Consider the following 27,600-nt stretch of genomic DNA (forward strand, 5'->3'; position numbering starts at 1 on the left):
TTATGTTCCAGGTTCCAGGGTTGATCCTGGTATACCAGATACATTCCAGGGGAGTCTGGTTCCAAACTGAGCCCTAGTGAAATGTCAAAACAACAGCCACGCTACAGAACAAGCAAGGGACTGATGGATAGGACTTTGACCACAGAGAAATGGTTAGTGAACCAGTACAAAACTGGCATGGACCTGGTGATGTAGCTGGAGGGGGGTGGCGCACTCAGCCTGGCAGGGAGGTGGGCAAGTGGCCCCTCCTTTCGGAGTCATTCCCTGCGGCTCCATTTTGCCCCCCCCATTGGGAATGGCTCCGAAGAGAGGGGCCGCTGACTGCTCCACGCCCCTCCAGCTACGCCACTGCATGGACCATTTGGCTTGTTTCTCTGCTATACTTCTCAATTAATTTACTGACACAGGGTAGTGAGATCTTTGACTAAGCTACCAGCCAACTGGGCATCCTGTTAGTGTGATTATTTATGGAAAGTCCACCAAGTACTGAGGTATCAGAATGAAAACAGATACACACACGTGGGCCACAGTTCTATGTTTCAAGTGCGATCACTAGCTTGAGGCCTGCACACATTTTCCTATGAGGACGATAACGCTTTTCCAATGCACTGTTTGCCTTGAAGAGTGAGTAAAGAGAATGTAAACCGATATAGATGCTCAGGACAGCGTTATACATTTCATGTTCAAACCCAAGATTCACCCACACACCCATTCTCCTCAAGAGAGCTAGGAGTGAGAGGTGCACTTTGTAATCTTTATTTATGACCCCCCCCCCCAAATATACTTATAGAAAATAAAACAATACAGTAACACACTCCCTGTAAAACAACTGAAAATGACAAAGCAAGTTACTGCATTTGGGAGGAAGGGGCATTTTAATTTTTTGCCTTAAGCACCAAGTGCATCAGGTCAGCCCAAGCAAGATAAATTGCAAAGGTCTGCAAATATGGCATCTGTTGCCATTGCTGCTGCAAAACATGAGACCGTGCTAAGGCATTAGCCAGCATCCCTCATTGCCACAGAAGCTAGGTAAAGGTGAGCCACCTCTCTGACTCGTTTGGCAGCCAAACAAGAGGTCTTCCAAGGCACAAGCTGTACAGCCTGATAACAGCACTGAGCAAGCTACCATAAAAACCACAGGATGCTTCACTCACAGCAACACTTGATCATTATCTCCTCTACACCCAGCCGTCACTTTTATAGCCCTTGTGAGGATGCCTTTGCAGGAGACTTTATTAGAGAGCAGTAATTACCCAGCATCCCTAAAATCTGAGAGAACTGCAGCATTTTTACAAACCTTAATTAACAAAAGCCCATAACGCTGCATGAAGCAGGGAATGTCATATTCCCATTTGGTAGATGGGGAGGAGAGGAATCAAGCACAGGGACTCAGAACACGTTGACAACAGAATCAAGACAAAAACCCAGGAGTCCTCCTTGATCAGTGATGTCTGTGCTTACACCCTCCAAAGCACTCTTACGCCTGGCAGCCAGCATGGGAAGGCATGAAGAAGGGCAGCATCAGAAACTAATATTACAGCCTTATCAATGCAAAAACACAGAGTTCTTGCAGCTCCACATTACAGCAAACTAAAGCCATTACAGCAAACTAAAAGTGTTGCTTATTAACAAAAACCACTGCACTTGGGACTGCAAAGGACGGCTTCCCTAAGAGGGAGTATCTAAATAGCTTGAAAATGTCAGGGAGAGCCATTTCCAGCCAGTGGACTAGAGGAAGTCTGCAGCCAATGGGCCTTAAAAAAAAAAATCAGCAACAAAAAGGGAGATTTTTCTACAGCTCCCATGGCTGCTTGTTCTGCATTTGTCTTCCTCTTTTACTGTCTCGTTAAAAAAGAAAAAAAAACCTGAACCTTTTTGGTCTGGGCTTTTTTCCCTTACTTTTTTCAAAACAATGTATGGACACCACAGGAATGACTCATTTTAGGTTGAGAAAACATCCTCGTTTTTGGACTGTTGTCACCAAATAAAGCAAACAGGTCAAAAACTAATAAGACAGGCAGGGCTAAATCCCAGAAGTTAGCTGCACTGCATCACAATCCTATTGATGTTTACTCAGAGGTAACGCCTGCTGTTTCAGTGGGGATTATTCCCAGCTCAGCTGCAAGGACTCGGGTAAGATTGCAGTCCTATGCACATTTCTTTGGGCATGAGTTTACATCTGAGTAAACATGGCACAGACTGCAGTGGTGGTCTGTTGAAACAAACACAAAAAAAAGACAAGTCTATATTTGTTTAGTGTATTTTTTATCCCCCCCTTCCCTCCAAGGAGTTCAGGGTGACATGTACCGTAGTCATCATCACTCCTTTTATCCTCACAACAACCCTGTGGAGCAGTTAGGCTGAGAAATTTCTGGTTCAAGATCACCCAATGAGCTTCATAGCTGTGTAGGGATATGAACCTGGGTCTCCCCAGACATGACACAAGCTTTCATGGACTAGGACCCATTTCATCAGACGCATTAATATGCGGAAAGAGAAAAAAAAAGAAAAAGATGTGAGATCTGAAGCCAAGTGTCTACCCAGTTTGTTTCTAGCTGTTTTCTGTTCAACAGCTCTTTCTAATCTCCCAGATGCTTAGAAACCAAATGCCAATTGAGCACAGGGAGCTGCTGAAGTGGATATGTTTCAAAAAAAAAACCCAAGTGCCCGTGCACTCTTGCTCGTGCAAATGACAATCCCCTTGCTGGACTATGTCCGTGACACCTTGTTTGGTTTATGTGGCCGTCTGAGAAACTGAGGCTGGAGATGGAAAGCAGGTTTTCCAGAGAGTTGTCACTCTTTGTGGTGTTTGCATTTATCCAACATTCATCTCTGCTGTAAGGGTTTTGCAGGTTTGGATTTTTTTCTTCTTCTTCTTAAATTGCAAGCTTCCTAAGCAGAAACAACTATAGACCATAAGAAATCCATGTCCTCTGTGCTTCCCTCAATCCACTTCCAACTCTCCTAAACAAATATAGCACATTACCAGACTTAAAGAGTGGAATGTAGACCAGTAGCAGACCTGCCATTGAGTGAACTGGGCAAATGCCCCAGGTGCAGAGCTTTGCCCGACTTCATGACTACACGGGAGCTGATGCAACTGGAAACTGTGCTTCCGGTTTGCCGGAAGCACAGTTTAAAGCACTGGGGAAGCTTCAGGAGGCTTCCCTAATGTGTCCCGGAGTTGCGCAAGGCTTCATCACGCTCCAGGTAAGCGGGGAGGTGAATTTGCGCGCGGCCAGATGGCAGCATCCCGCTGGGGAGTGCCATCGCGAACCTTTGCCCTAGGGCATGGGGCTAGGGAGGTCCGCTACTGATGTAGACTGTGGTGTACAAAAAAAAGACCAGAAGAACCTCTGAAGTGACCTATTCTACATAATCCCAACCCTACAACAGAAATATCCTTTGGTACATTGCTACTGAATCTGTTGCAAATCTCCCTAACTTGTCTCCCACACCCATCGGACTTAATAAGCATTTTTGAACCTTCATTCCAAGAACCAAAATGAACAAAAAGCTCAACAGCACTTCTGCAGTATCCTTGGCCACTGTGTGAATCTACAAGGATAAATCTGCTTGAGCCGAGCCGAGGAACCAGCTTTTGGATTGATGGTTATTCTTCAATTAGATGTTTAAAGGAGGGATACCTCCTCCCTTTAAATTGCCTGCCTTTGTTTCATTTCCTTCATCCAGGTTGCTTTCCGAGAGGAACACAGAAATGGTCTCCTGCAGCTAAACGGCTTCCTAGAGACATTCCCTCCCTCTGACTGGATCTTTCCTGCCCGTTTTCCTGGGCTGTTAAACACTGGAAGGGAGGATGCTATTGAGGAAGGAAACAAGTTGAACTAACAAAAGGAGCCATGGCTTTCAAACTGAGAATACACAAGCCCAGCTGCCTTCCCTACAGACAGACACCTTGTGGCAATTGCAAAGTCTGCGCATCTGATCCGCAGCAACAACAAAAACAGGAAGGTTCGTTGAGATCTGCCCTGCGCTTTCTTTCACCACCTCCCTCCCTTCCTCCTAGGGCTGGCTCGCAGGAAAAGAAACAACTTGTTTTTACACAAAACAGATGGTACACCTTCCCCAGAAGGCAGAAGCTTTCTGATCAGCACCTCTTGAACCTAAATAGAGGCACAGAGCAGGGCAGGACCCAGGAAACCAACATCAAGAAGCAACCGAGACAAACATTCCTTGTGAGGCCCAAGCACCAATCACAGGTACGAGTAGCAAGGCAGCTGAAAAAGTACAAAAGAGCAGCAAACATCCATCTCTCAGGAAGGCCAGAGCACAGGCATCAGATACCAAGAAGCTAAAGATTTAGCAGGGTTACAACAAAATATTTTTCAGCCCATAGGATGCGGGTATATTTTATCTCAAGTGAGCATCTGTGCTGACATCAAGCATTTCCACAATCGGCAAGGAAAGAACACAGTTCCATCACAAAAAATGCCCCAGCACAATAATTAGGAAAAGCAACTATGACACCCATATTTCTTTGGTTAGGATGAGCGAGTCTGTTACTTGGCTATACGTTGGATTGCAATGCTGGGAAGAGATGGTTGGCAACCGCCTTGTGTGTTTCTCTTTCAGATGCTGCTCTATCACTGATACTGTTCAATTATAATCTTTGCTAGATCACAGCTGTTGTTAGTCTGTTAGCAGACAGAATTCCTGCTTTCCATCCTAGTTGTTTTTTACCTCAACTGGCCTCATGGTGGGACTCTGCATGAAGGAGGGGTTTCTCTACTGCTAGAGCCCACAGCTTCCTCACTCTGTGAGTTCTTGGGCTCTGAGGAGGGGGGACACTCCTCAGCGTTCATGTGCCCCCTGTTCTCTGCTGCCATGGTACAGAGGGTTCTCCTTATCAGTGGGTTTCAAAACTGCAGATTTGATCAATGCTGGTTCCGAAATCACATCTGGAGGGCCACATAGGACCTCTGGATGTGATCAGAAGCGCTTTCAAGTTGTATCTGGAAGTGTTCTGAGGCATGAGAAGGAGGCGCATGGCCTCCCTGCACCTCAGAAGGCCTCTGAGAGGCACTTCCAGTATCTCGGCAAAGCAGAAGTGCCTCTCAAAAGCGTATACCCCCACGGATACCGAGGACTGACCTGTATATGGTGGGCAGTGACAGCGGGACAGGAGGGGCAACATACTGACAGCCACACCAACAAGTGCCAGCAATGAAACAAAAGGCATGGGGTTTGTGGCAGCGTGGCTAGATGGGTGACTTGCTCTGTGTCACTTGCATCCCACTTGCTCCATCAGCGAAGTCCACATGCTACAGCCTCCTAGCCAGGTTTGCATGTTTCACATATCTGTGCCAGCATCAAGTGCTTTTTTCCTGGTCTTCACTGTTTCCTTTACATTTCCAAATCGCAACTGAAAAGTTCTTGCTTTGAAAGGATACGGCCTTAGTGACTTCAGCCACAAACATCATCCAAAGGCTTAGGCCACACATGTTATATATTTTAACGATAAGAGCCTTAACTGAATTCATATGCACATAGTATTACCTCTGCCTACAGGAATGGAACAAAGAGGGAATGTAGAACCAGCATAGTCCATTCATAGCAAAATCCTTTAGCATGGCTCACTCATGGCAGGCAAAAATGCTTCTCTGCTTCTTTACTAATATATTATTACTCTCAAACATATCCAAACCCATTACTTGCATACCCTTCATTCAGCATTCCTCAATCGCAGAATACAAAGAGAATACCAAAAACACACTTGGGCTTATGTACTTGGAGAAAATCTCAGGCAATGGATCAGGAAGAAAATCTCACGAAGAACTTTCTTCTGAGCAAACATGATTAGGATAAGTACATTTGCTAAGAAGTAAGCTCCACTCAGTTCAGTAAAGCTTACTTCGCTGCAGCATTGTGTGGTTAAAAGCAGCATTAGGTTAAAAGAACATGAAATTATATATCTCTGTGACATATCGAATTATACGCAAAATTACTGACAGCATAAAACTCCTCCTTTGAACACATAGGCCAGGAATAATGAAATGTGTGCGGGACTTCTAAATGAACATGCTGCAACTTACTGGACCTGCTTTCCACTGCACCTCCAAGAAACTGCTCTTGAGGATCAGGGATTTTCCATAGGCAGTACACAGTGCAGTATGGAAGGGTGCAGTTTTGATTGGGGGGGTTGGCATCCCCCACACGCACAAAGAAGAACTTCTTGCTCACTCACAGAGCTGATAGGATCCTCCTGCCTGAATTCCTCTAAGAGTTCTTCAAAGTTCAGCAAAGAGCATGAGCTAAAGTAAGCAAAAGGTAAAGACAAGGACACTGTCTTTGGAAATACTATCTAATTACATAATCCCAAGTCGCCTGGTAGAGACCTGCTTCCCACTCCCTGCTACTGGACAGTGAGGAAATGAATATTGCAAAGATACACTTGTGAAACTTGTTTCGTTCTTAAACTGCATTAATTGCACTCCATGAGGAAGCAGACACATCACTCTTGCAAGGCAAGTACTGCGGCTTCTTTAGGGAACTCAAAAATACCCTATTCTGCCATTTCCACAATGCTCTCCCCTCCCCTCCCTGCTCCCCCTTTTGACCCACAGAAGGAAAATAAAGGCTGTGGAATCTCTTAAACAAAGCAAATAAAAATGAGGCCTCTTGTGTGTGAGGGAGAACCCCCAACCTAGCACAGGAGAAAAGGTCTCGAGATACACAAAAGAAAACCTTTCCCTTAACTGCTACATGACCACATGCTAGTCTTCTAAGGGAAGTTTAAAATGCCCACAGTAACAGTCTGATTTATAAGCAAGTCCGTAACATCAAACACAGTAGAGGATTCTTTCAACATTACCAGGGAAGCCCGGAAGTCTTTGGAAAGTTCCTGCCTCATTGAATTTGGTTGTTTGCTCCTTCCACTGTTATTTATTGAGAGGCCTAAGAGAAGTCTAGGGCCTGAATTGTAAATGTTTAACAAGGAGGCACCAGCCCAAACCACAGCATTTTCCCCATCCCACCCTACCCCCTATCTTCAGTCCAAAGACCCTTTACACTGATGGCAATTTTGCATAAGTGAAGAAATGCAGAAAGCAGTCAACAGCTTTCCTGCAGAGTTCATGCCCTAAGTTTTGTAAGGAAAAGGGGTTCTCCATGACTGGATGGGCTCCCTTTTCAAGTGATGGAACAAGTCTGAAGACAATCAGAAAAGTGCTTCTACCTGGTGACACTTGTGTTCACACACTATCACTCCAGTGGGCAGGCACCTTTCCAGGAATCAGTCCTGTGCTTAAATCATGTTAAAATTTTGTGAGCTGAAATCACATGTTCACAATTATGCAAACTGAACAAAGGAATTTAGAAATTCTCAAGATTCACCTTCGCTCCAGTTGCAGAGTTGTATGTTTGAGTGATTGTTTGTTACATTTGTTTTCTGCCTTTCCTCCAAGGAACTCACAATAGTGTACATGGGAGACAAGAGCAACCAGGAAGAGGAGGGAAGAGGAGAGGCAGCAGGAAAAAGAGGCTGTGGACATGACTACTACTTGGGAGATGAAGAGCCTCCATGTACCAGCAGAGACTGAGATAAGAGCACTTGTAGGTCCATTAAGAATTATGTTGCCATATTTGCCCCTCCCGAAATAGAACCCCTCCCTTTAGAAAAAGGGAAAGGGGGCAGGGCACATTACACATAGTGAGAATTAGACCATAGTCTCTGCCTGTTAGAGATGAAGCCCCTGACTTTCGGCTCCATGGCTCAAGCAACACTAAAACAAAATAATTAACTGAGCAGAGCTTACAAGCTAAGCTAGCAGCAGCACCAAATTCAAACTGGTGTTAAACAGAGTCTAGACTATGGGCGAGAGGGAATGATAACTGAACCCAAAACAGTAACTGTCTTTAGCTCAGCAGGATGGAGTTAAAGACCTTACGTAAACTCAATTTCACATTCAGGAACTGGGAAACAGGAGCTAGAGGTTGACCGGTATATTTGGCTGGATATTTGAAGAACCAACACAAACTTGATCATGAGCAAAGAACTGTACTGGTCTACCAGTTAAGAGCATACATATAAACACATGGACAGTTGAAGGTCTATCACACCACATTCACATTTCTCTATGAGACTGAAGAAGAGTCCTCTCCACTACCACCAGAAGACACATACAAGTGCTCCATTGTGGTGTGGTTGTGGCCCCAGCAGTTATACAATAAAAAAAAATCACCCCCTAGGAACTTGGAACAGAAGGCTGGTGATGACACTCCAAATTACAACATATGCTTATGAGGAATAGCCAGCTCTTCACCACCGCACTCACAGGAGCGAGGCAAAGCCTCCAGGAAACAACTCCTAGAAAGTCTATGATCCAAGTATTCTCCCATCTCCAGGGAGGAAGCGAGCACACCTGAAGGGTTTGTAAAACTCATAAGAACTGGCCCGACTGGACCAGGCCATAGGCCCATCTAGTCCAGCTTCCTGTATTTCACAGCAGCCCACCAAATGCTCCAGGGAGGTATCCATCCTATTAGCAGGCTCAGTGAACATGAAGCCTGTTTCCCACCATTCTTACCCAATGTGTTCTTTAAGATACACTGAATACAAAACTGCAGCCCTGGAGCACCAGAATTTTCCTGGCATTTACTTGTGATGTAGTGGATAGAGCTGGACTAGATTTGGAGGTTTAAGTCTCCACTCTGCCATGAAGTTCACTGGGTGATTCGTGCCTGTTGCTCTCTCTCTCTCCCAGCCTAACTTCATTCACAAGGCCATTAGATTAGAAGGATAATATCAGTGGGGGTGGGAGGTGGGTGGGCTGTATTCTGCTCTCAGCTCCTTGGAAGAAAGGCCGGATAAAAATGTGATCAATAAAACTGAATATTATCCTGCACTTGTTTCTGCCTGTCTGGAATTGACCTTGGCTTGCTTCTCCCATCTTTAGCTACAACGTGCCCTTTGCAGACATTTCAGCCAAACTCTCTTGCAGAAGTATAGCCAGAGGGAGGTTGCGGTAAGTACAGCAAACACCGCAGCACACTGTGTAACCAGCCCCTCACCCTTGCCGTTGAAGCCATTCAGGGCAGCAATGGCAACACACATGTCGTGGCACCTGCCATACTTACCACACTCCCCCCCCCAGCTATGCTTCTGATCCCTTGCCAGAAATAACATAAGAAGAGCTCTATTGGATCAGTCCAGCATTTGGCTTTCCACTGTGGCCAATGCCCCAACAGGAAGTCCACAAACAGGGTACTGAGGCAACAGTACTCACAATGTTCTCAATTTCCCTTTTGAAGATCCAGAGTTCTCCTCCTAACAAGCCCTGATTCACCCATACATCTCTGCACAGGAGCATGGGGTCCTTGCCTCACTGCTCAAGGAAGTCTCCCTAATATTGACTCCCAATTGTGACTTATCACTTTAAAGGGCACCTGTGAAATCTCATGAAGTTGCTTGTGCAACCTTGGGTGCAATCCTAACCCCTTATGTCAGTGCTTTCCAGCACTGGCATAGCAATGCCAATGGGACATGTGCTGCATCCTGCTGTTGGGAGTCACTCACAGAGGCCTCCCTCAAAGTAAGGGAGTTCCCTTAACTCAGAGCTGCACTGCCCTTAAGTCAGTGCTGGAAAGCACTGACATAAGGGGTTAGGATTGCACCCCTTATCAATTCCCTTCATTGGTTTCTGAGAACAATGACTAGCTTGCTATACAGAGTAGGAGACTATACAGAGTAGGGGGTTTCATCTCTCTCATCTCTGGCGGAGAGGCTGACAAGTTAAATATGATTAGCTCATTCCTAGCAAAGAATCAATGGCCAACAGCCCAGCTTGCAAATGACAAAAATCATGAATTCAGGAGCTGGGAGAGAAGTTTGATTTGTTTTGTCTGAGATGGGGTGGGATGGTGGTTTGATGGTGTAGTGACATATGCTATTTATAGAAATGCATTCCACTGAAACAGAACTTCAAGAAAACAAAGCCATCAGCCACCATAATTGGGTGGTTTTGAAGATTACATAGTCTTCTGTTCAGCAAAAGAGAGAGGCTGAAGTTGGTGTCACCGTCTTAAAGCAACGATATCCTTTTCTATCCAGTATTATGTCAACAAATTCATGCAACAAGATTATGGGAAAATATAGGCAGCCTCTCCCCCAGAGGTGGAAGAAATAAAACCCCCTACTCCATATAGCAACCTAGTCATTGTTCTCAGGAACCAATGAAGGGAATTGACAGGGTACCAGATAATAATATTTAGACTAAAACAAAACTGACAAACCATTTACCGTATTTTTCGCTCCATAAGACGCACCTGACCATAAGACGCACCTAGTTTTTAGAGGAGGAAAACAGGATCCTGCGGGTGCCACCTGGGTGGGCGAAGCCTCGCACGGTTCCAGCAGCTGCGGAGCCAGGCAGCGGCAGGTGAAGGGCAACTCGTGCGCAGAGCTGCTGCGGAGGGAGGGATCCTCGCCCCACGCGGGAGAAGCGCTGCCTCCTCCCAACAGCCCTGCGAGGTGGGACAGCGGAGTGGCAGCGCCCAGCCCCCTTCTTCCGGCGTACAGGCAGCGTCCCTCCCCTGGGCGCCCAGCCGGCTCCGAGAAAGCCCGCCTGGCGCACACACTTCCCCCCCCCCACTTTTTTTGGGGGAAAAGTGCGTCTTATGGAGCGAAAAATACGGTACTCAAACATGTCAATTTCACCGGACACCAGTGAGGCGGATGGGAAAGGAAACCAGTGATGGGGCAAGTCAGTAGGTAACATGTTAATGAAGGTAGATATGAAAATATTGTAACCAATCATGTTATAGCACAATTCCATCCAAGTCTTGTGGTAAAGCAGAATGGGCTAGGCAGGGGCAACCCAATGAGATATGCAGCCTGCTGCTCCCCCAATCCAACACTGCTGCTGTGGCCACCACCCTCTGGGCACCCCCCCCCAAAAAAAACCACAGAAAGAAGAATGCAGGCTCTTACCTTGCCCCTTCCTTGTGTTCCCCTTAAATAAAACAGGAAGTGTGGATGATGCTGGGAGCTGCTCTTTTATTGAAAGGGACCACAAGGAAGGATTGAGATGACTGGATAAAGAAGTGGATTGTTGCTCCCTATGTTGTTTTTTTGGATACGGAAAGCAGCGATCCACTTCCTTATTCCCTTGCCTTGCTCCTTCCTTGGTTTCTTTAAGTTTAAAAGTGGGTAAGGAAGTGGATTGATGCTGTTCCATCCATAGCAGGCTGGAGGGAGGCTGAGACAGACTTCAGATGAAGGATAATAGGAAGTTCACCATTGCTCTGCCACTCAACATGAGCTGCATCATTGGATTCATGAATGGGCCGGCCCTGGAGTCAGGAAACATTCCAGATAGGCAAGTAGGGGAGTATCTTCTCCCACACTGGTGGAATGTGAAATCCTTTAAAGAGTGAAAAGCACAAGTTGTGAACAGTGAAAGTATGTATTTAGTTGAAATAGATGAGTCCCGAACGATCATTAGAGTATCTGAAGATGCATGCAATGATTAGGCCTCATTGGCAAAGCACTCAGCCCATGATTTGCTACACAAATGAAGAAACTGGCTTCTGAGAACAACCTTTTCTATTTTTGACAGCATGTTTCCCGCCTTCATTATCACATTAAGATTAAAACCATACAAACAGTATCTCGAGAAAGTTCTGAAACTAGAAGGTGGCTGGTTTCTGACTGCACTGGAAGGACTGAGGTGGAGAGAGAAAGAGGTTGCGCTCTTTGACTCTGTACATTTGACCTCACCACCCATAAAACTTAATTATGAAAACAATAAGGAGACAAAAATATGCAGAGAAGCTTACACTGCAGTCTGATGCATTCTTGTATGCAAGTGAATCACACTATACACAATGGCACTTACTTCCAAATAAACATGCACAGGATTGCACTGTTAGTCTGCAATCCTGCAAAAAAATTTATTGTGCTCCACTCTGGACCAGTACATCCACAGAGCGCATGAAATAGGTAGAGAACAGAAGTGATGCATTCACAGAAGAGCTACTCTGGTCCAAGCTTGCTGCGCCACTAACAAGGAGGCTCAAGAACATTAGCGTAACTGTGGATCTTTGCAGGCGATGCTCAAAACTAACTGTTCCTTCTTGCAGTCTTGGAACAGTGCGAGGACAGCATTTGCACACAACCCCCTTTGTGAAACAATTGCACTCAAGCAGAAGAGTGGAGGCATGCTGATGAGATCCAAGTGCCAGGACTGCAAATTAAAAGGAGACTATCCAGCTGGGAAAGTGATTGTGTTTTTTTGCTTTGTTTAACTTTACAATTGCATGGGGCACTAATTATCCCCACATGGTTGGCCAGTCACACCTTCCCACAAGCCTGTACTGTATCTGTCTATGAAGCAGGAAAAAAAAAAACCCACCAAAGTCAAAACTCAAGCACCAAAACTTGTTTCCGGTTGGTAGGCAAAAGTGATCAAAATTCACTTCCAGATGGCAACAAATAATCTCAAAAGAGTCTCAGAGTGAAATGGGTCTCATTTTTGGAAAAATGGCAGAGCCTAATGCACACTCATTCTATAAAACATTTTCAAGAGAATGGAGGCAAAGGAAATTTGAAAACAAAAACAGGCAGGGAGAGAAGGCTGAAAACAGGATCACAGTGCTTTAAAATATACACACTCATAGTACTACAGGGCTCTAAAATACGCACACTTGCAGTACTATATCACTATTGTTTGCAAAGGGCTCCCTCTCACGCTGACTCAGGCACCTGATGAACCGTCTCCAGACTGATCATCTGAGTAAACATCTCCAAAGGGGTGGTTTAAAAACCACCCCAAGCCTCTGCAATAAGGAACAATTTTCCCAACACGGGTTCAATGCTGTTGCCACCTGCCACCCACCAGGAAGCCCGCCAACAAGCAGCCAAGCAGAATTCAAAGCGTGCCCAACGCATCCTCTGCCAGGAACAGGAAAATAAACTTGAAGGACACCCAACATGATAGATGTGGTTTCCTGTGTTGTCACACTGCAACTTGGAACCATCCCCTCCGTTTGGGGGGGGGGGGGCAGGCAGGCTGTGCTGGGTACGCCAGTGCCCGAAGTGCTACCCGGTGCTTTGACTTGATGAGCTGTGCCACCCAGAATCTCAGCTCCTCTCCGAGACAAGAGTGTGCGATGCCAAACCAGAGGTGCAAAGTGGAGAGCATGCTCGCTTCCTCGACTCCTGTGGCAACCCTCCTCTCCCCAGCCCTGGCACACGCAGCACACCGCCCACACTCCTGCCCCACTGGCAAGGCTGCTAGTCCCCAGGGCAGCACCTTGCCCATCTCGTGCCCTCGTTCCACAGGCCTCCTTCCTTCTGACAGCCTGGGCTGAGCGCACTGGCAGTTCCAAACCGCTCCTTCTCTGGTGCCCGCGCCCCCTGCTAAGCCAGAGTGTCGAGACCCCAAGCAAGTTACACCGGGCACCAGGGGGACCCACCTCCCACACAAGCCTGGTGAACCACACTCTCCCCAGGCAGTGGTGTGCTGCGGGTGTGCGGCTGGGGAGCGATCCCCCTTCCCCGAGCTCCCCCCTGCGCCCCCAGCTGCAGCCGGGTCGGGCGCCCCTGGCGCGGCACTCACCGACTGCAGGAAGCGCAGGGTGCCCACGTAGTCCCGCTCCGTGCCCAGGATCTCATTGAGCACGCAGAGGCGGAGGCGCAGCTGCCGGTCCGTCTCCTTGGCCGGCTCCGAGGGGCCAGGCGCGGCCGGCGCGGTTGCGGGCGGCTGCGCGTCCATGCCGGGGCTGCCTCGTCCCCCTCCTGCCGGGCTTCGCCTCCCCGAGCCGGCCGCCTGTCCCGCCAGCCCGGCTCAGGCGCCCTCCATCCCCAGGCGCGCGGCAGCGAAAGGGCTTTCCCAGCCCGCCTACGGGCTCCGGGCGCCGGCAGCAGCTCCACTCGCGGGCATGCCCAGGAGCCGAGCGTGGCGCGCAGGGCACTGAAGGGAGAGCTTGCAGAGGCGAGGGGAGCCCGGCGCGGAGGCGTGGCCAGCCTGGCTGGGGGTGTCGCCGGCCCCCGAGGCGGGGCGGAGCCAGGGGCGGGCCGGGGGGAGCCTGAGAGGGCGGCGCAGCCTGGGAGGGGGCCCGGCGGGAACAAAGAGAGAGGCGCTGCCCGGCGCGCACGAAGATGCGCCCGGGCGGCGTGGCGCGCAACTGCTGAGCGCACAGAACGATGCGCGCTCGGTGGCCGGGATGGGCGGTGGGTGGGGAGGCAGGCAGGCAGGTGAGGCAGAGCCTCCCTGCTGGAGCTCTTGTGAGGTGCTCAAGCACCCAAGCACCCACGCGCAGAGCAGGGACGTGCAGTGGGTGGGGAGGCAGGTGAGGCAGAGCCTCGCTACTGGAGTCCTTCAAAAAGCAGCGCAGCCGTCGTGGGTGGTGCTCAAGAAGCACACAACCCATGCTTTCTACACCTCACACGGCAGCGGGGCTGTTTTTCGAAGGACTTCGGTAGGGAGGCTCTGCCTCCCCACTCACTGCACGTCCATGCTTGAGCACCTCACACAGCGGCAGCGCTGCTTTTCAAAGGACTCTGGTAGGGAAGCTCTGCCTCCCCACCCATCACACATCCCTGGTCCACAGACATCCCAGCCACACACTGCCTGCTGAGAGGTGGGGGTGGGGGAGGTGTCCCTGCGTATTGTTCAATGCGAGTGGGTTGAGTGTGCTTGAGCAAGGCACGCAGCAGCAGCACTGCTTTTCAAAGGACTCCCATACAGAAGCTCTGCCTCACCTGTCTCCCCACCCACTGCATATCCCTGGTCCACATCCTGGTCGGCTGCTGAGTGGCAGGGAGTCCCTGAGTATTGTTCTGTGCAAGTGGGTTGAGAGTGCTTGAGCACCTCACAGGGCGACTCCAGTAGGGAGGCTCTGCCTCACTTGCCTCACACACACCACATATCTTTGCTGTGGAGCTTGTTGCAGTATAAGAAAGACTGCAAAGCCTTGAGACATAGAAAATGATGCATGGGAAGGATAGAGTGGCTAGAGGGATCTCTTTACACTCTCACATAACACCAGAACCAGGGGCATCCACTAAAATTGAGTGTTGGGAGAGTTAGGACAGACAAAAGAAAATATTTCTTTACTCAGCGTGTGGTTGGTCTGTGGAACTCCTTGCCACAGGATGTGGTGATGGCATCTGGCCTAGATGCCTTTAAAAGGGGATTGGACAAATTTCGGGAGGAAAAATCCATTATGGGTTAGAAGCCATGATGTGTATGTGCAACCTCCTGATTTTAGAAATGGGCTATGTCAGATGCAAGGGAGGGCATCAGGATGCAGGTCTCTTGTTATCTGGTGTGCTCCCTGGGGCATTTGGTGGGCCACTGTGAGATACAGGAAGCTGAACTAGATGGGCCTATGGCCTGATCCAGTGGGGCACCTGAATGCACTGTGCAAGCAGCCCCTCCCCTTCAGAGTCATTCCAGGCAGTGGGAGCAAAAAATTTGCCTCTTCTCTGGGACTTCTCTGGCATTTGCCTCAATTTTGCTTCCACCACAAATGGTTCTGAGGGGGAGGGGCCACTTGCAAGGCAGGTGCCTGCAAAACTTAGTGCTTTGCACCCCCCTAACTATACCACTCATTTGAGATGCCTCATTTGAGGCTTCTTGTCTGCTTACAGTTATAGAATCAGAGCAGCACCATATTGGTGAAGCATTTTTTTAGTTCCCTTAAATTAGAGCCTCATGAACAATCCCACAATTAAACCATATACCAGGCATGAACATGGCCCAGTTGGTTTAAGCCACTTTACCTTAACGGAGCTAGTTAGAAGGCCTGCATTCCATCTCTGCCATAATATCTTCTGAATGCCACTTCTCTCTCTCTCTGACCCAAAGTGCTCTTGACTAACTGACCCTTGTGTTAGTCAGCACACTGTAACACCTGTAACACTTGTAAGAAGCAAGCACATCTTCTGCACTGACGTGATGGACAATGACTTCCAGATTGGGTAGCCTTGCCTCCTACTGTGTAGTCATACCCAAGACTTTAGAAGCAGGTTCATGGGTTCAGAGGGTGGAAGCTCACTTATTGGATGTGGTGAGGGCACCTGGGTTACCCTAGAATTAAGTGGGGACCTGAGTGAGGCATCACATCTGTCTTAGTGTGAATAGAGCATATTTTTGGCCTCTGCTGACCTTTGCCTTCAGTGCCATATTGCAACCACCTGTCAAGAACTTGGAAGAGCACTTACCCTGCAGGCCTGAGCAGAGAGGAGGTAAATGAGCAAACCCTGGAGAACAGGTCTGATTAGCCTCTTGATTTAATTGCTCATTTCCTTGGAGTTTGATGTCATTTAACTTTCTCTTACACTCTCAATGACTCTGCAGCATTTCAAATTAATTTCTTTCACCTTTGCCTGAGGTCAGAAAAGAACACCCAAGTTATTTTCCCATTTGGGCCAAATGCCAGATTTCAGATTGTGTGAGATTGTCTGGCATGACTTCAGCGACTTTCAGCCCAATTGCATGGTTTTTCTCGCCGTAGCATGCAGCCAAGCTCGGAAGGCTTGGGAGAGGAAAGGGAAAATGTTTTTTCTTTCCCCTCTGTAAGCTCCTCAACAGCTAATGCATTTAGCTAGCACAAGTTTAAGAAGATAAAGTGGGCATGTCAATTCACTCCAGAGGGGATAACATCTAGCACAAGTTGCCTGGGTGCCACCCCTACCTGCTTCCTGCTGGCCCTCCCCCTGTTCTGCCCACCCTGCTGACTCACCAGTGTCCGCAGGCCTTCTCTCCGCTGCCATACGCAAGGCCACCATGATATCTCCAGTGGAGGTCCAGAAGCGCACAGCTACACACACTTCTGCATCGCCATTTGTGATGGCCAGAAAGCACTTTCTGCCACTCCAGGTCTAGTTCTGGGTGACAGCAGCAATACATAGGATCAGTCCATTTGTTTGGCTTCTATTCTATTCCACATACCCAATACTACACCTCTGTCCTGTGCTTGAACCAAGAACATAAGACTATAATCTGTCTGTCTGTCTCTGTCTGTCTAGTGGGCAATCAAGCCTACACATCTCCAAGCCTACTCGGGATTAAGTCCCATTGAATTTGGTGGCTTCTGAGCAGACAAGCCTAGGATTGTGCTGAAATCTTCTAACGCCAGTGTAATTGACTCAAGCTAGTTCCACAGTTGGATTTTTAACACTGCTGAGAAGCTGGGGTTCTACCTTGAGTTTGAATGACAGTGGCAGCTGTGCATGGCATCGGTCCACAAGAATACAACTTGCAAGTGAGGACATGATGATGCAGGGATAAAGCTACTCAGCCAATCAGATGCTTTTGGAGCAATCTGTTACCTTGCATTTCATGTGGATACCTTTTCTGTTAACGTTGCTGCTGAGTAGCATCCTTTGGTGTGGTTTTTTTCTTCTTCTTCAAAAGCCCTCTGCTTGTTAGTTCCAAAATTAGAAGCAATGTGTGCAGTGGCTTCGTCTTGGGAATCCATTAGGGTTGCTAGAGTGCTGTCATTGGTGTCTGAAAATGTCAAGTGCCAGCAAAAATAGGTTTTCATTCTGGAATTTTTATTAAGTTCCAGAAAAGTTTCTGAATTTAGGTTTGTGACCAGATGTACTTTCCATAGTCCTCTGTACATCAAAGTAACCCCTTGTAGTTTGGGTCCACAGATCTAGCGGAGGACTAAAAACAACATGCAGCACCATCTCCTGGAAAAACTTGGGTTCAACTTCCCACTCAGCCTTGAAACTCACTGGATGACCTTGGACAAATCACTGTACTGCATCTTAAAGTTTGTTGTGAGGATAAAGTTGGGGGGGGGAACCATGTAGGCTGCTTTGAGCTCTTTGCAAGAAGGGTGGAGAAAATACATAAATAATGCGTACTGTGTGTGTGCTAAAAATAATTAGACAAATTAATGGTGAAGAGGGCTATGACTGTCTATTAGCCATGATGGTCAAGTGAAACCTCCATGTTCAAAGGCAGCATCCCTCTGAATATGACTTCCTGGAAGGGAGGATGAAACAGCAGGAGAGAGCTATTGCCTGGATGCCCTGCTTGTGGACTTCCAAAGGCATCTGATTCAGTGCTGTGGAAAATAAGATGCTGGACTTGATGGATTTTTTGTCTGATCCAGCAGGCATCTTATGTGAGAAGCTAGTACTTGGAGCCACAGAGAGAAATGGGAGACCCACAGAGGTGGAAACAGGTTCTGAGGGATAGGGGAGCCTCATCTCTGCACCTTCCCTGTACCTGTGCCACCTAGGCAAAGTAGAATGGGAGTTTTTCTGACTTTTAAAGAGTTGTGTGCAACAGGAAGTGTTGGCTGGTGCAGCTTGTCATGCAGGGGTGACAAAAGCAGAACCTGCCAGCATTCCCTCTTCTACACGATTTGCAAGGCGCATTGTCACGCCTCCCGTTTAGCGACTGTACTTTGTCTATGTTCTGCTGGCAAGGAAGTGGTTTCAGGGTTGCAGCAATGTGAAAACTTGGTGAAGAAGGACCTGAGAAAGGAACAAAACAAGAGAACAAGAAACAGAAGCTAGATTCTGTCTCTACATCTATTTGTGGTAGGATTAAAAATAAATAAATTATACTGTAGCACCTTCAATATTTGCAAAAGTCTGATATGAACTGGGGTGACTGTTCCCTGTATTTTTCTTAGCTAATCGACATTCCTTGCTGCTATGTCTCTCCCTTCCAATGACACAATAAATTCAGCTTCAGGATCCAACTAAGCCTTGATTTAGTCTGGAAACTTTATAACTTGTGTGAAAGGTTTTTCACTTTAAAAGGGAAAATGTATAATTTGCCAGCATGAGGTTTTCAGCTGTGAAAGTGTTTGTGGCTAGTGCTCTGCTCTGCTATTCAAATGCATAGTTCATTGCAATGGTTATATTTTCTTATTTTCACTTCTGTTTTATTATTTTTGAAGCTAGATTTTGTGGAGGGTTGCGGCATTGGTTGGCTTTAGCCATGATGCCCCCGGAGAAATAGAGAGATAAACCAATAGCTTTGATAGGTCTGGCTTCTTCCGATGGGAGCATTAAGGCTTTTTAACCCAATAAAATAAAGATTGCCATCTTATTTTGCTGCTCTTGTTTCAATTTTAAAGAATTGCTTTTCATTTTTCTAGCAAAATGTTGTTGCCAAAATATATAACTTTGGAAACAGTGATGTTTCACAATCATTCCATTAAGAAACTGAGGTGTTTGGTACATAGTTGAATCAGAAACACCATGACTTTCATGGAACCAAGTCACATGGTTGGAAAGTGTCTTCCAGGCTACAGTATAGGAAGACAACAAACTGAGAGCAAATGTGCTGTGGCAGTAAGAAAGGCAGACTAGGACTCATGAAGCCTTTACTCTTTCAGGCGAACCTGCCTGATAGGGTTGATGTGAGGATCAAAAGGGAAGGAGGCCTCTTCAGCCTAGAAAGATGCGCCAGATGGGGGACATAATTGAGACATACAAAATTATGCAGAGGCTGGATAGAACCAGAACCAGAGGACATCCCCTAAAATTGGGAGAGTTAGGACATAGAAAAGAAAGTATCTTTACCCAGCGTATAATTAGTCTGTGGAACTCCTTACCACAGGAAGTAGTGATGGCACTTGCCTAGATGTCTTTAAGAGGGGACTGGACAAATTTCTGGAAGAAAAGATTAACCCCTGCTAATTGGGTATGAGGCACTTTTTCAAGTGGGTGCTCCTTTTTTTTTTTTACCAGGGGGAGAGTAACTGGCCCACCTCACCCCAGCAGTGTCTTTTCTAGTGGCTGTCTGCTGGTGTTCTTTTGCATCTTTTTAGATTGTGAGCCCTTTTGGGACAGGGAGCCAAGAGTTATTTGATTTTTCTCTGTAAACCGCTTTGTGAACTTTTCGTTGAAAAGCGGTATATAAATACTGTTAATAATAATAAAAATAATAAAAGTTCATCACGGGTTACAAGTCATGGTAGGTATGTGCAAAGTAGAGGTAGGCTGCCTCTGATGGCCAGATGCAGGGGAGGGCACCAGGACACAAGTTGTGTCTGTTGTCTAGTGTGTTCCCAGAAGCATTTGGTGGGCCACTGTGAGATACAGGAAGTTGGACTAGACGGGCCTTTGGCCTGATCCAGTGGGGCTCTTCTTATGTTCTTAGGTAGAACCACATATGCCACCCTGAGCTCTCCAGAGAAGGCTCCCCAGAGAACATAAGAAAGGTAATGTAAATATATTTTATAAAGGCTCAAGCCCACCAAACAGAAAGGCTGAAGGGACTCTTGAATGGGACTGCAAGACAGGGGCAGATCCAATGGGGGCCATAGGTGCATAGCTCCCCAAAACTGTTGTGCCAGTGGGAAAGGTGCCTGCTGGGATGGGGAACAGCTCAAGCACAGCCAGGAGCCCAGGTTTACCCAGCAGATAGATCTGGGTTTCAAGTCCTGGCGGGAGTCCAGGACTATCTACCCAGCAAACCTTGGCCAGAGAGGCCAAAATTCAACCAGGAGCCCAGGTCTACCTGCCTGGTTGACCTGGGCTCTGGAGTTAAGGTAGAGGTCATGCCTCTACCCCCCATGCAAACACTGGATCCGCCATTGCTGCAAGTTGGCATACACATCTTTAAAAATAGATATAAATACGTATGAATTGAGTGGTTGTGTTTGTTGGTGCTTTTCTTTTGCATCCTGATGCATCCTGATAATCCTTTCCGCTTTCCTTTCACTGAGCTTTGTTGGTTGCTGTTGATGGAAATAGGCCTGACATGAAGTTGGGGAATGGCAGTTGATGTCACAAAGAAATGGATACCTCTCAGATGCACTGTACTAGTCTGTACAGTTCCCAAGGGAAAAAAATCATGGGGTAGAAAAAATACAAGTTCCTCAAACCCAGTTGATTGCCTGTCCCTCCCTCACAGCTTTAAGATGATCCTTTCAAAGCAGCTCTAGAGAAGAAAGTGGAAACAGACAAGCAGAAATGTGGGATATTTGTTGTTGGCAACCTTCAGTCTCGGAAGACTATGGTATTGCACTCTGAATGGTGGTTCTGGAACAGTGTCCTCTCCAGTGTGCACAGCCTGGGTAAAGTAGATATGGCGGATGGACTGTTACCCATGCAGCAAATCCCCCCTCTCCACGTCGCTGAAATGGTCCAATGGAAAGGCAGAAGCCAATACGGTTGGTTCCAGCGGTGTCGCAGGAGTTGCAAGAATGTGACTGTGTTCAGCCATGAACTGCCTCAGGGACTCCAGCTCCTTTTCCATAACCGGATGTAGTCACAAGGCAGTGGAGGTTTGGGATCAGAGTTTTCCTTCTCTCAGATGAGCTGCCTTCCCAGGCTAACGACTCCCATCTACCTGGTGGCTGTTTAGTCGCCTCTTATGACAAACACAACCAAACTGAGGGCCTATTCTTATCCCCCAGCCCCCAGGGATTGTGGGATATTATCAGGTGATAAAACTTTTATCAAGTTGCTGGTTCTCTGAGGACAGAAACTTGCTTTAAAAAGGATGCTTAATTATCCAGGACAGACTTAAGTAGACTTCGAAGCAATAAAAACAGAACAATGATTAAACCAACAGTAAGAATATAAACTTGCATGTTTATATGACTGAGTAACATTCTCCTTCCCAGGGAATGTGTCACTGTCATGGAGTGTTATTCAATAAACCCTAATGAACAAACCTTAAGTAGCAGTCTTACAAATTTACTGTGCACCATGAACACAGGCTGAAATTCTCTGCCTAGTTATGATGAAATCCCAACCAGTTCAGTTTGGTCCACAGCTCTTACCGCAGGGTGCAGGATATATCTTATGAAACCAATAGACAGGGAATGTGTAGCCAACTGAGGGCCCAATCCTATCCAATATTGTGGTGCTGCTGTGCCTATAGGATATGCACTGCTTCCTGTGTTGGGAATGTGGTCATAGAGGCCTCCTTAAGGTTTGGGAACATTTGTTCCCTTACCCCAGGGCTGCATTGCAGTTGCACCAGGGCTGGAAAGTTGGATAGGATTGAGCTGTCAGACTACCAAACTGGCACGTCATATAGACAAGAGAGAGTCAGGGCCCAGTCCTAACTAGGCTTTGCAGTGTCATAAAGGTATATATGATATCCTGGTCTGATTACACAGGCCAACACACATTTTGCTTCCTTAAACGTTACACCAATTCCTGGGTATATCTGGAGCACCGATTCCAAAAATTGCATCCATTTTGCCCTATCTAGTTTTGGAGACATGGCATAGCCTCTTTAGTGAATGGTTCAAGCAGCTTCCTCATGAGGAAGCCTTCACCATGGCTTCCTCATGAGGAAGCTGCTTGAACCATTCACTAGTGAGGCTATACTATATCTCCAAAACTAGATGTGATAGGGCAGAACGGATGCCATTTTTGGAATCAGCACTCCAAATTCATATCAAACCACCATAAAGTTTGGGGAAAACTTTTCTGACCCTTAATTTTGTAGGCCTGTGTTATTATAGCTTGAATCTCTGTTTGCACCCTTAGCAAAATAACCATAAGTGACCTGTGTTGCGGGGGGGGGGGGGGGGGGCCGGGGGGAGAGAATTGTTTTTCTACAATTAGCTGTAAATGGAATTGAAGCATAAGTTTTACACGGCACTTCATACATTGCTTTATTTTTTGGTTATGCTTTTCCCTGTGGCTAAAATTTATTTATTAATTTAAAACATTTATACCCCACTTTTCCAAATGCTTAAGACAGCTTACAATACAAGATTCTTCTGTAATGTTTACACTTGTGAATAAACACAAGTCAGTCCCACTACTTGCTTGTGTAAGAATTCACCAAATCATTTTCTCACTAAGGATCACCAAAACAAGGTGTTTTCTATTTCTGTAAGTTTTTGCTTGGCAGTCTCATGGTAGTCTCTAGAGCAGTGTTTCTCAGACTGTGGTTTGGGGCCCACCAGGTGGGTCGTGAGCCCATTTCAGGTGGGTCTTCATTCATTTCAGCATTTTATTTTTAATATATTAGACTTGATGCTTCCATGATATGTGACTGCTTTTGGGGAAATGTACACATCTGTACTTTTAACAGGCATCTATATACTTTTAACAATGATAGTAAATGGGACTTACTCCTGGGTAAGTGCAGGTAGGATTGCAGCCTACAATTGTTAAACAATTTCCTGCTTGATTATGTCACTTCCGGTCATGACATCACTTCCGGTGGGTCCTGACAGATTCTCATTCTAAAAAATGAGTTCCAGTGCTAAAAGTTTGAGAACTACTGTCCTAGAGCAGTGGTTCCCAAACTTTTTAGTCTCTGGACCCACATTTTAAAATGACACTCTTATCAGAACCTACCTACTTTAAAAAAGATCTAGAAAGAAATATTTTTATTTATTTACTTACAAGTAATAATATTTTGTTTATAAAAAAACTCCATCTATTTCTCATAATGAGACAGCCCTAATGAACTTTTATTAATGCTCTCCTTCCTTTCCCACATTTCTCCCCAGAAAAATTTTAAAAAATCTTTTGATATTTTTGGAATTCTTTATCCCGACACATTTATCTCCCTATATTTATACTTGCTTGCAAACTGCAGGCTCAGCTCCTTGCAAGCCCCAGGAGCTCAATTCTTTGCAGGGCAATTAGCAACTATCTTGTAAACTCCAGGAGCTGAGCTGTTTGCAGGGTAATTAGCAGCTATCTGATTTTTGAATAGCCTCAGAGCTTGAGGCAATTAGTTATTTGATCTTGCCATGATCTTTGTTTACATTGGAGGCTCTGCCCAGCCCTTCAGGATCCACCAAAAATCAGGTTGCAACCCACCAGTGGGTCCCAACCCACAGTTGGGGAACCACTGCTCTAGAGCAATGATTATTAAACTTGTTCATCTCACGGCAGACTGACAAGGTGTTAAAATTGTCAAGGCACACCATCAGTTTTTTGACAATTGATAAAGCACACCATGCTGTTGGTGGGTGGCTCACATCCCCCAATGACCCTAGTAATAATTGACCCTCCCCCAATCTCCTGCTCCACACCTACGGACCATTCATGGCACACCAGTGTGCCAAGGCACAGTGGTTGAAAATGGCTGTTTTAGAGCATGTTGGCTGAGCAGATCAATTAAGAACTGGGCATATCATGGCATGGTAAACTTGGCATGTTCTCACAGTTCTCATGTGTCCCCATTAGTCCCCCTTTTCTCTTGTTATTCTGGGGGGGGGGAGAGAGAGCTTGCATGTTCAGAGAGCATGATCCTATGCATGCATGTTCAGACTCAAATGTACCTTCCAGTAAGTTCAGGTACTCTAAGAATGGGCCTGCGCATGTGACAGAATGAAGGGGTATAATGGATATTATCTCTTCAGACTACAGATGGGAGTAGTAGATGGAGAAGCTTTCACTTTTGAGCGCTGCCCCAAGTTAAAAGACTCTGCCAGCAGAGAACATGCATATCAGAGAGAAATATTCTAGCCAACCTCTTTGCTTACTGTATTGGTTTTCTGCTGGTTTTAAAATCGGGGAGCATTCCAAAATGTTACTCCCCACAGGGGTGCAGTTCATCCTATCACCTCAGCATCCAACCCCCTCATTTTGCTGCATGTGTAGTCCAGAATTCATAAGCTGCCCAGAATGGCAGCCTGACATTTAAAAATAAGGTTCACTGTACATGAGATGATTGTGCAAAACGATTCAGCAAATGAAATATTGATTGCAAAAGTCTCTCCCTTCGGAGCGCATTATCTGAAAGAAAGAGGCAAGCGGGAAAGTAAAATGGGTTTAGTAACTGAAAGCCCCACTAGGTCATGAATAGCAAGCAAACCTAAGCAGTTTCTCGCAGGAAGGATGTCTGACTGAAGCAGAAGTTATACAGCATGTGCATCCTGCCTGTTGGGACACGGGCTGCCAAACTGGGAAAACATGAAAAGAAGTACAAGGGCCAATGCAACATGCAATTATCTCCCTGCAATTTTCTCTCCCTTTTTCACCTAGCAGGAAACTGAGGACATCTGATCAAGAAAGTAATTCAGTCCTGAGAGTGACGAAGCTACCTCCAGTCTGCTTTGGATCAAGCTGCAAAACATTCTCAGGATTCTCTGAAAGAAGTTAGAGGGGTAGAAAAACGTATATAGGTCTGTAGTGTAGATAGGGCCATCCAGCCCAATCCTATCCTTCGAATTGCTGTATCCTGCAGGCGACTGCTGTATCCCACAGGTCCTAGGAAGCTGCCAGACTGCTCCCTGGGAGACAGGGACTTTCATCCCCTTCCGCCAAGGAAAGCCCCAGGTTCAGCAATGGGGGTTCTTATGACTGTGCCAGCTATTTTGTTGATTCAGACTTTAGAACTTGTGTCAGACTTTTCAGCCCAACATATAGGATCCAGTGGAGCAGGCCTCCACCGTTCCCACCCACCCCAGCCTCTCGCCTGTTCTGCCCCCTCTTGCCTGTCCCGCCCTCCCCCTCCCCAAAAGGTCACACCACCTCCTGGCGGTCTCACTTATCTCCAGACTGCTGCACAGCATCCTCCACCCGGCGCTGGTGGCACCAACCACCAACTGGTGCTGACCTGGCACTCTGTACTCCAAAGATGCCGTAAACGTGATTTATGGCACATTTATGACAACCAGCACTGGAGTTCAGCATCGGCGCTATGGCCCTTTAGGATTGGGCCCATAATCATGAACAAAAAAAAAGGCATGGAACTGAGGAAAGCTCATACCTTATAAACAACAAACTTGTGAGGAATGACACAGTGACTGTGCTATAAGGTCTCCCACCATCGCTCCATAGTGAGCAAGGAATATTATTTCGTTTCTGTATAGAGACTATAGAGGCTGTTGAAGCTGAAATGAGAAAGATGCTTCTAAACCTCCATATTTCTTTAAATAGAACTCATGCATAATGCATAGAGATAAGCAGATCATGCAGCTTGATTTCAATATTAACTGTTTGTCGCAAACTTAGGGGGGTTTGGGGTGCTCAGAGTTCTTGGTTGTCGAACCCTAAAGCCCTCAATGCCCCTCTGCTCAGTAGTACTGCCACCACCCTGTATGTGCCAGTGCCTCAGTCCAGGGACACTGAGACCCTCTAGGCTTAATTCTATCCCTTGCAGTCACTGAGCTCTTCCTCCAATTAGAGCTTCAGTCCTCAAGTTACTAGACCTCAATGAGCACTTGGTAGCTTGCTGAACGGCTAGGCAGGATTCTGAACCTTTGTCCCCAACAGACAATGAAACAACTTGGTAAAAGAGATTTTAGTTTATTAAGTACATAAGGTTACAGTAAGGCAGCAAATGCTAGAGGCATAAACATCTAGGAAACATATCAGCAATAAAATAATAAAGCTAGCTGGCTATCTCTATTAATCCCTATCTCTCACCTGGGTCAGTTACTCTTGTAGATCTTCTAGCTCCAGGGTTACCTATGAGGCCAGGTGCCCATGGTGGACAATGGAGCTCAAAGCATGCAGGATGTGGCACCCAAAACGCTGTCCAAGAAGGAACACACACACCCTGGGCACTCATTCTTATACTTCTTATGCTAATAGTACTGAGGTGACTTCATACTATTTAGACTGTCCAATCAGAAACTTTTGAGGACAGAACCTTCTTAAAGTTGGCCTGGTTGCTAGCCCCTCATAGTTCTTTACCCCTCCCAACCGGAGATCCACAGCTGCACTCCATCATGCTTTATCAGGCGTTTCTCTGTCTACTAAGGTGCTAAACATTCCAATGGGTTGTAATTCTTGTTGTCTGTCCTTTCTGGCCAGCAAAGGAGAGAGAACCATCTTTTTGTTTATTTACTCGCATTCTTGCAGCTAGGAACTGCTAGCAACTTCTCAGTTACACTGTCTTAGTGTGGTTCAGGCTTCTACTGCCAACCTAGGCCTAACATGTACATATTCATGACATTGTTACACTGTGTTTTGGTTTACACAGAACTCGAACAGTCTTCCTTCACCTCAAGTATCTGCAAATAGTAACCTGTGGGCTGTGATGTACATCACACATGCACACGTACATCATTTGATCATTGTACATTTGATGATTGGCAGCAGAATACAAGGACTGACGCCACTGAAAACCATTGCATTGCAGGAGACGCAAGAAGATACGAAAGTTCTTTCCATGATGTCCCATTCACACATGCAATGTCACAGGCAGCCATAGAGGAACGCAGTCATAGCCGCTTTATCTGTGTACCAGTTTTCTGCATAAATTGTGCCCATAGAAATCCACGCCAAATAAAATGACTAAAAAAAAACCTCAAATAATTTAAATGTACTGTACTGTATAAACAATAAATCATGTTATTAACTCAAACAATTTAATTATATTATCATCTTTTCATGGTAATTAAACAATTCGTTTAAATAAACTTTGAACCCATATAACAATAGGCCAATCTAGACATCTCATTAATACTTACATTAAAAGTAAACAGATTTTTATTTAAAAATTCCACTGAAAATTCCTATATTGTATATAGAAAAACCAAACGCTAAAAACACAAATACAGTTAGCAGTAAAATAACCAACTAAGAGCCAAGTGCTCTGTTTATTCAGGGGGAAAGGTGGATATAAATCGTTAGACATATAAAATTTACCATTGAAAACGGCCCCTAGACAAAATGTGTTCAAATGCATTAACCACTCTTAGGGCCTACCTAAGTGCTGCACTGAGCTC

At 46.3% G+C, this 27,600-nt stretch overlaps 1 protein-coding gene across 4 annotated transcripts in view; it reads right to left on the minus strand.

The window, feature by feature from the left end:
- The window catches only part of PREX1 (phosphatidylinositol-3,4,5-trisphosphate dependent Rac exchange factor 1), a 270,327-nt gene extending 256,413 nt beyond the window's left edge, over positions 1-13,914 (minus strand). For all 4 annotated transcript variants that reach the window (XM_066623406.1, XM_066623404.1, XM_066623403.1 and 1 more), the window contains exon 1: positions 13,578-13,914. In XM_066623406.1, the coding sequence (XP_066479503.1) occupies positions 13,578-13,733 (156 nt within the window). In that variant the 5' untranslated portion in view covers positions 13,734-13,914. The remainder of the gene's footprint in view (positions 1-13,577) is intronic.
- Between the last annotated feature and the right edge of the window lie 13,686 nt (positions 13,915-27,600).

The sequence above is a fragment of the Tiliqua scincoides genome, chromosome 4, assembly GCF_035046505.1.
Source record: "Tiliqua scincoides isolate rTilSci1 chromosome 4, rTilSci1.hap2, whole genome shotgun sequence".
NCBI lineage: Eukaryota > Metazoa > Chordata > Lepidosauria > Squamata > Scincidae > Tiliqua > Tiliqua scincoides.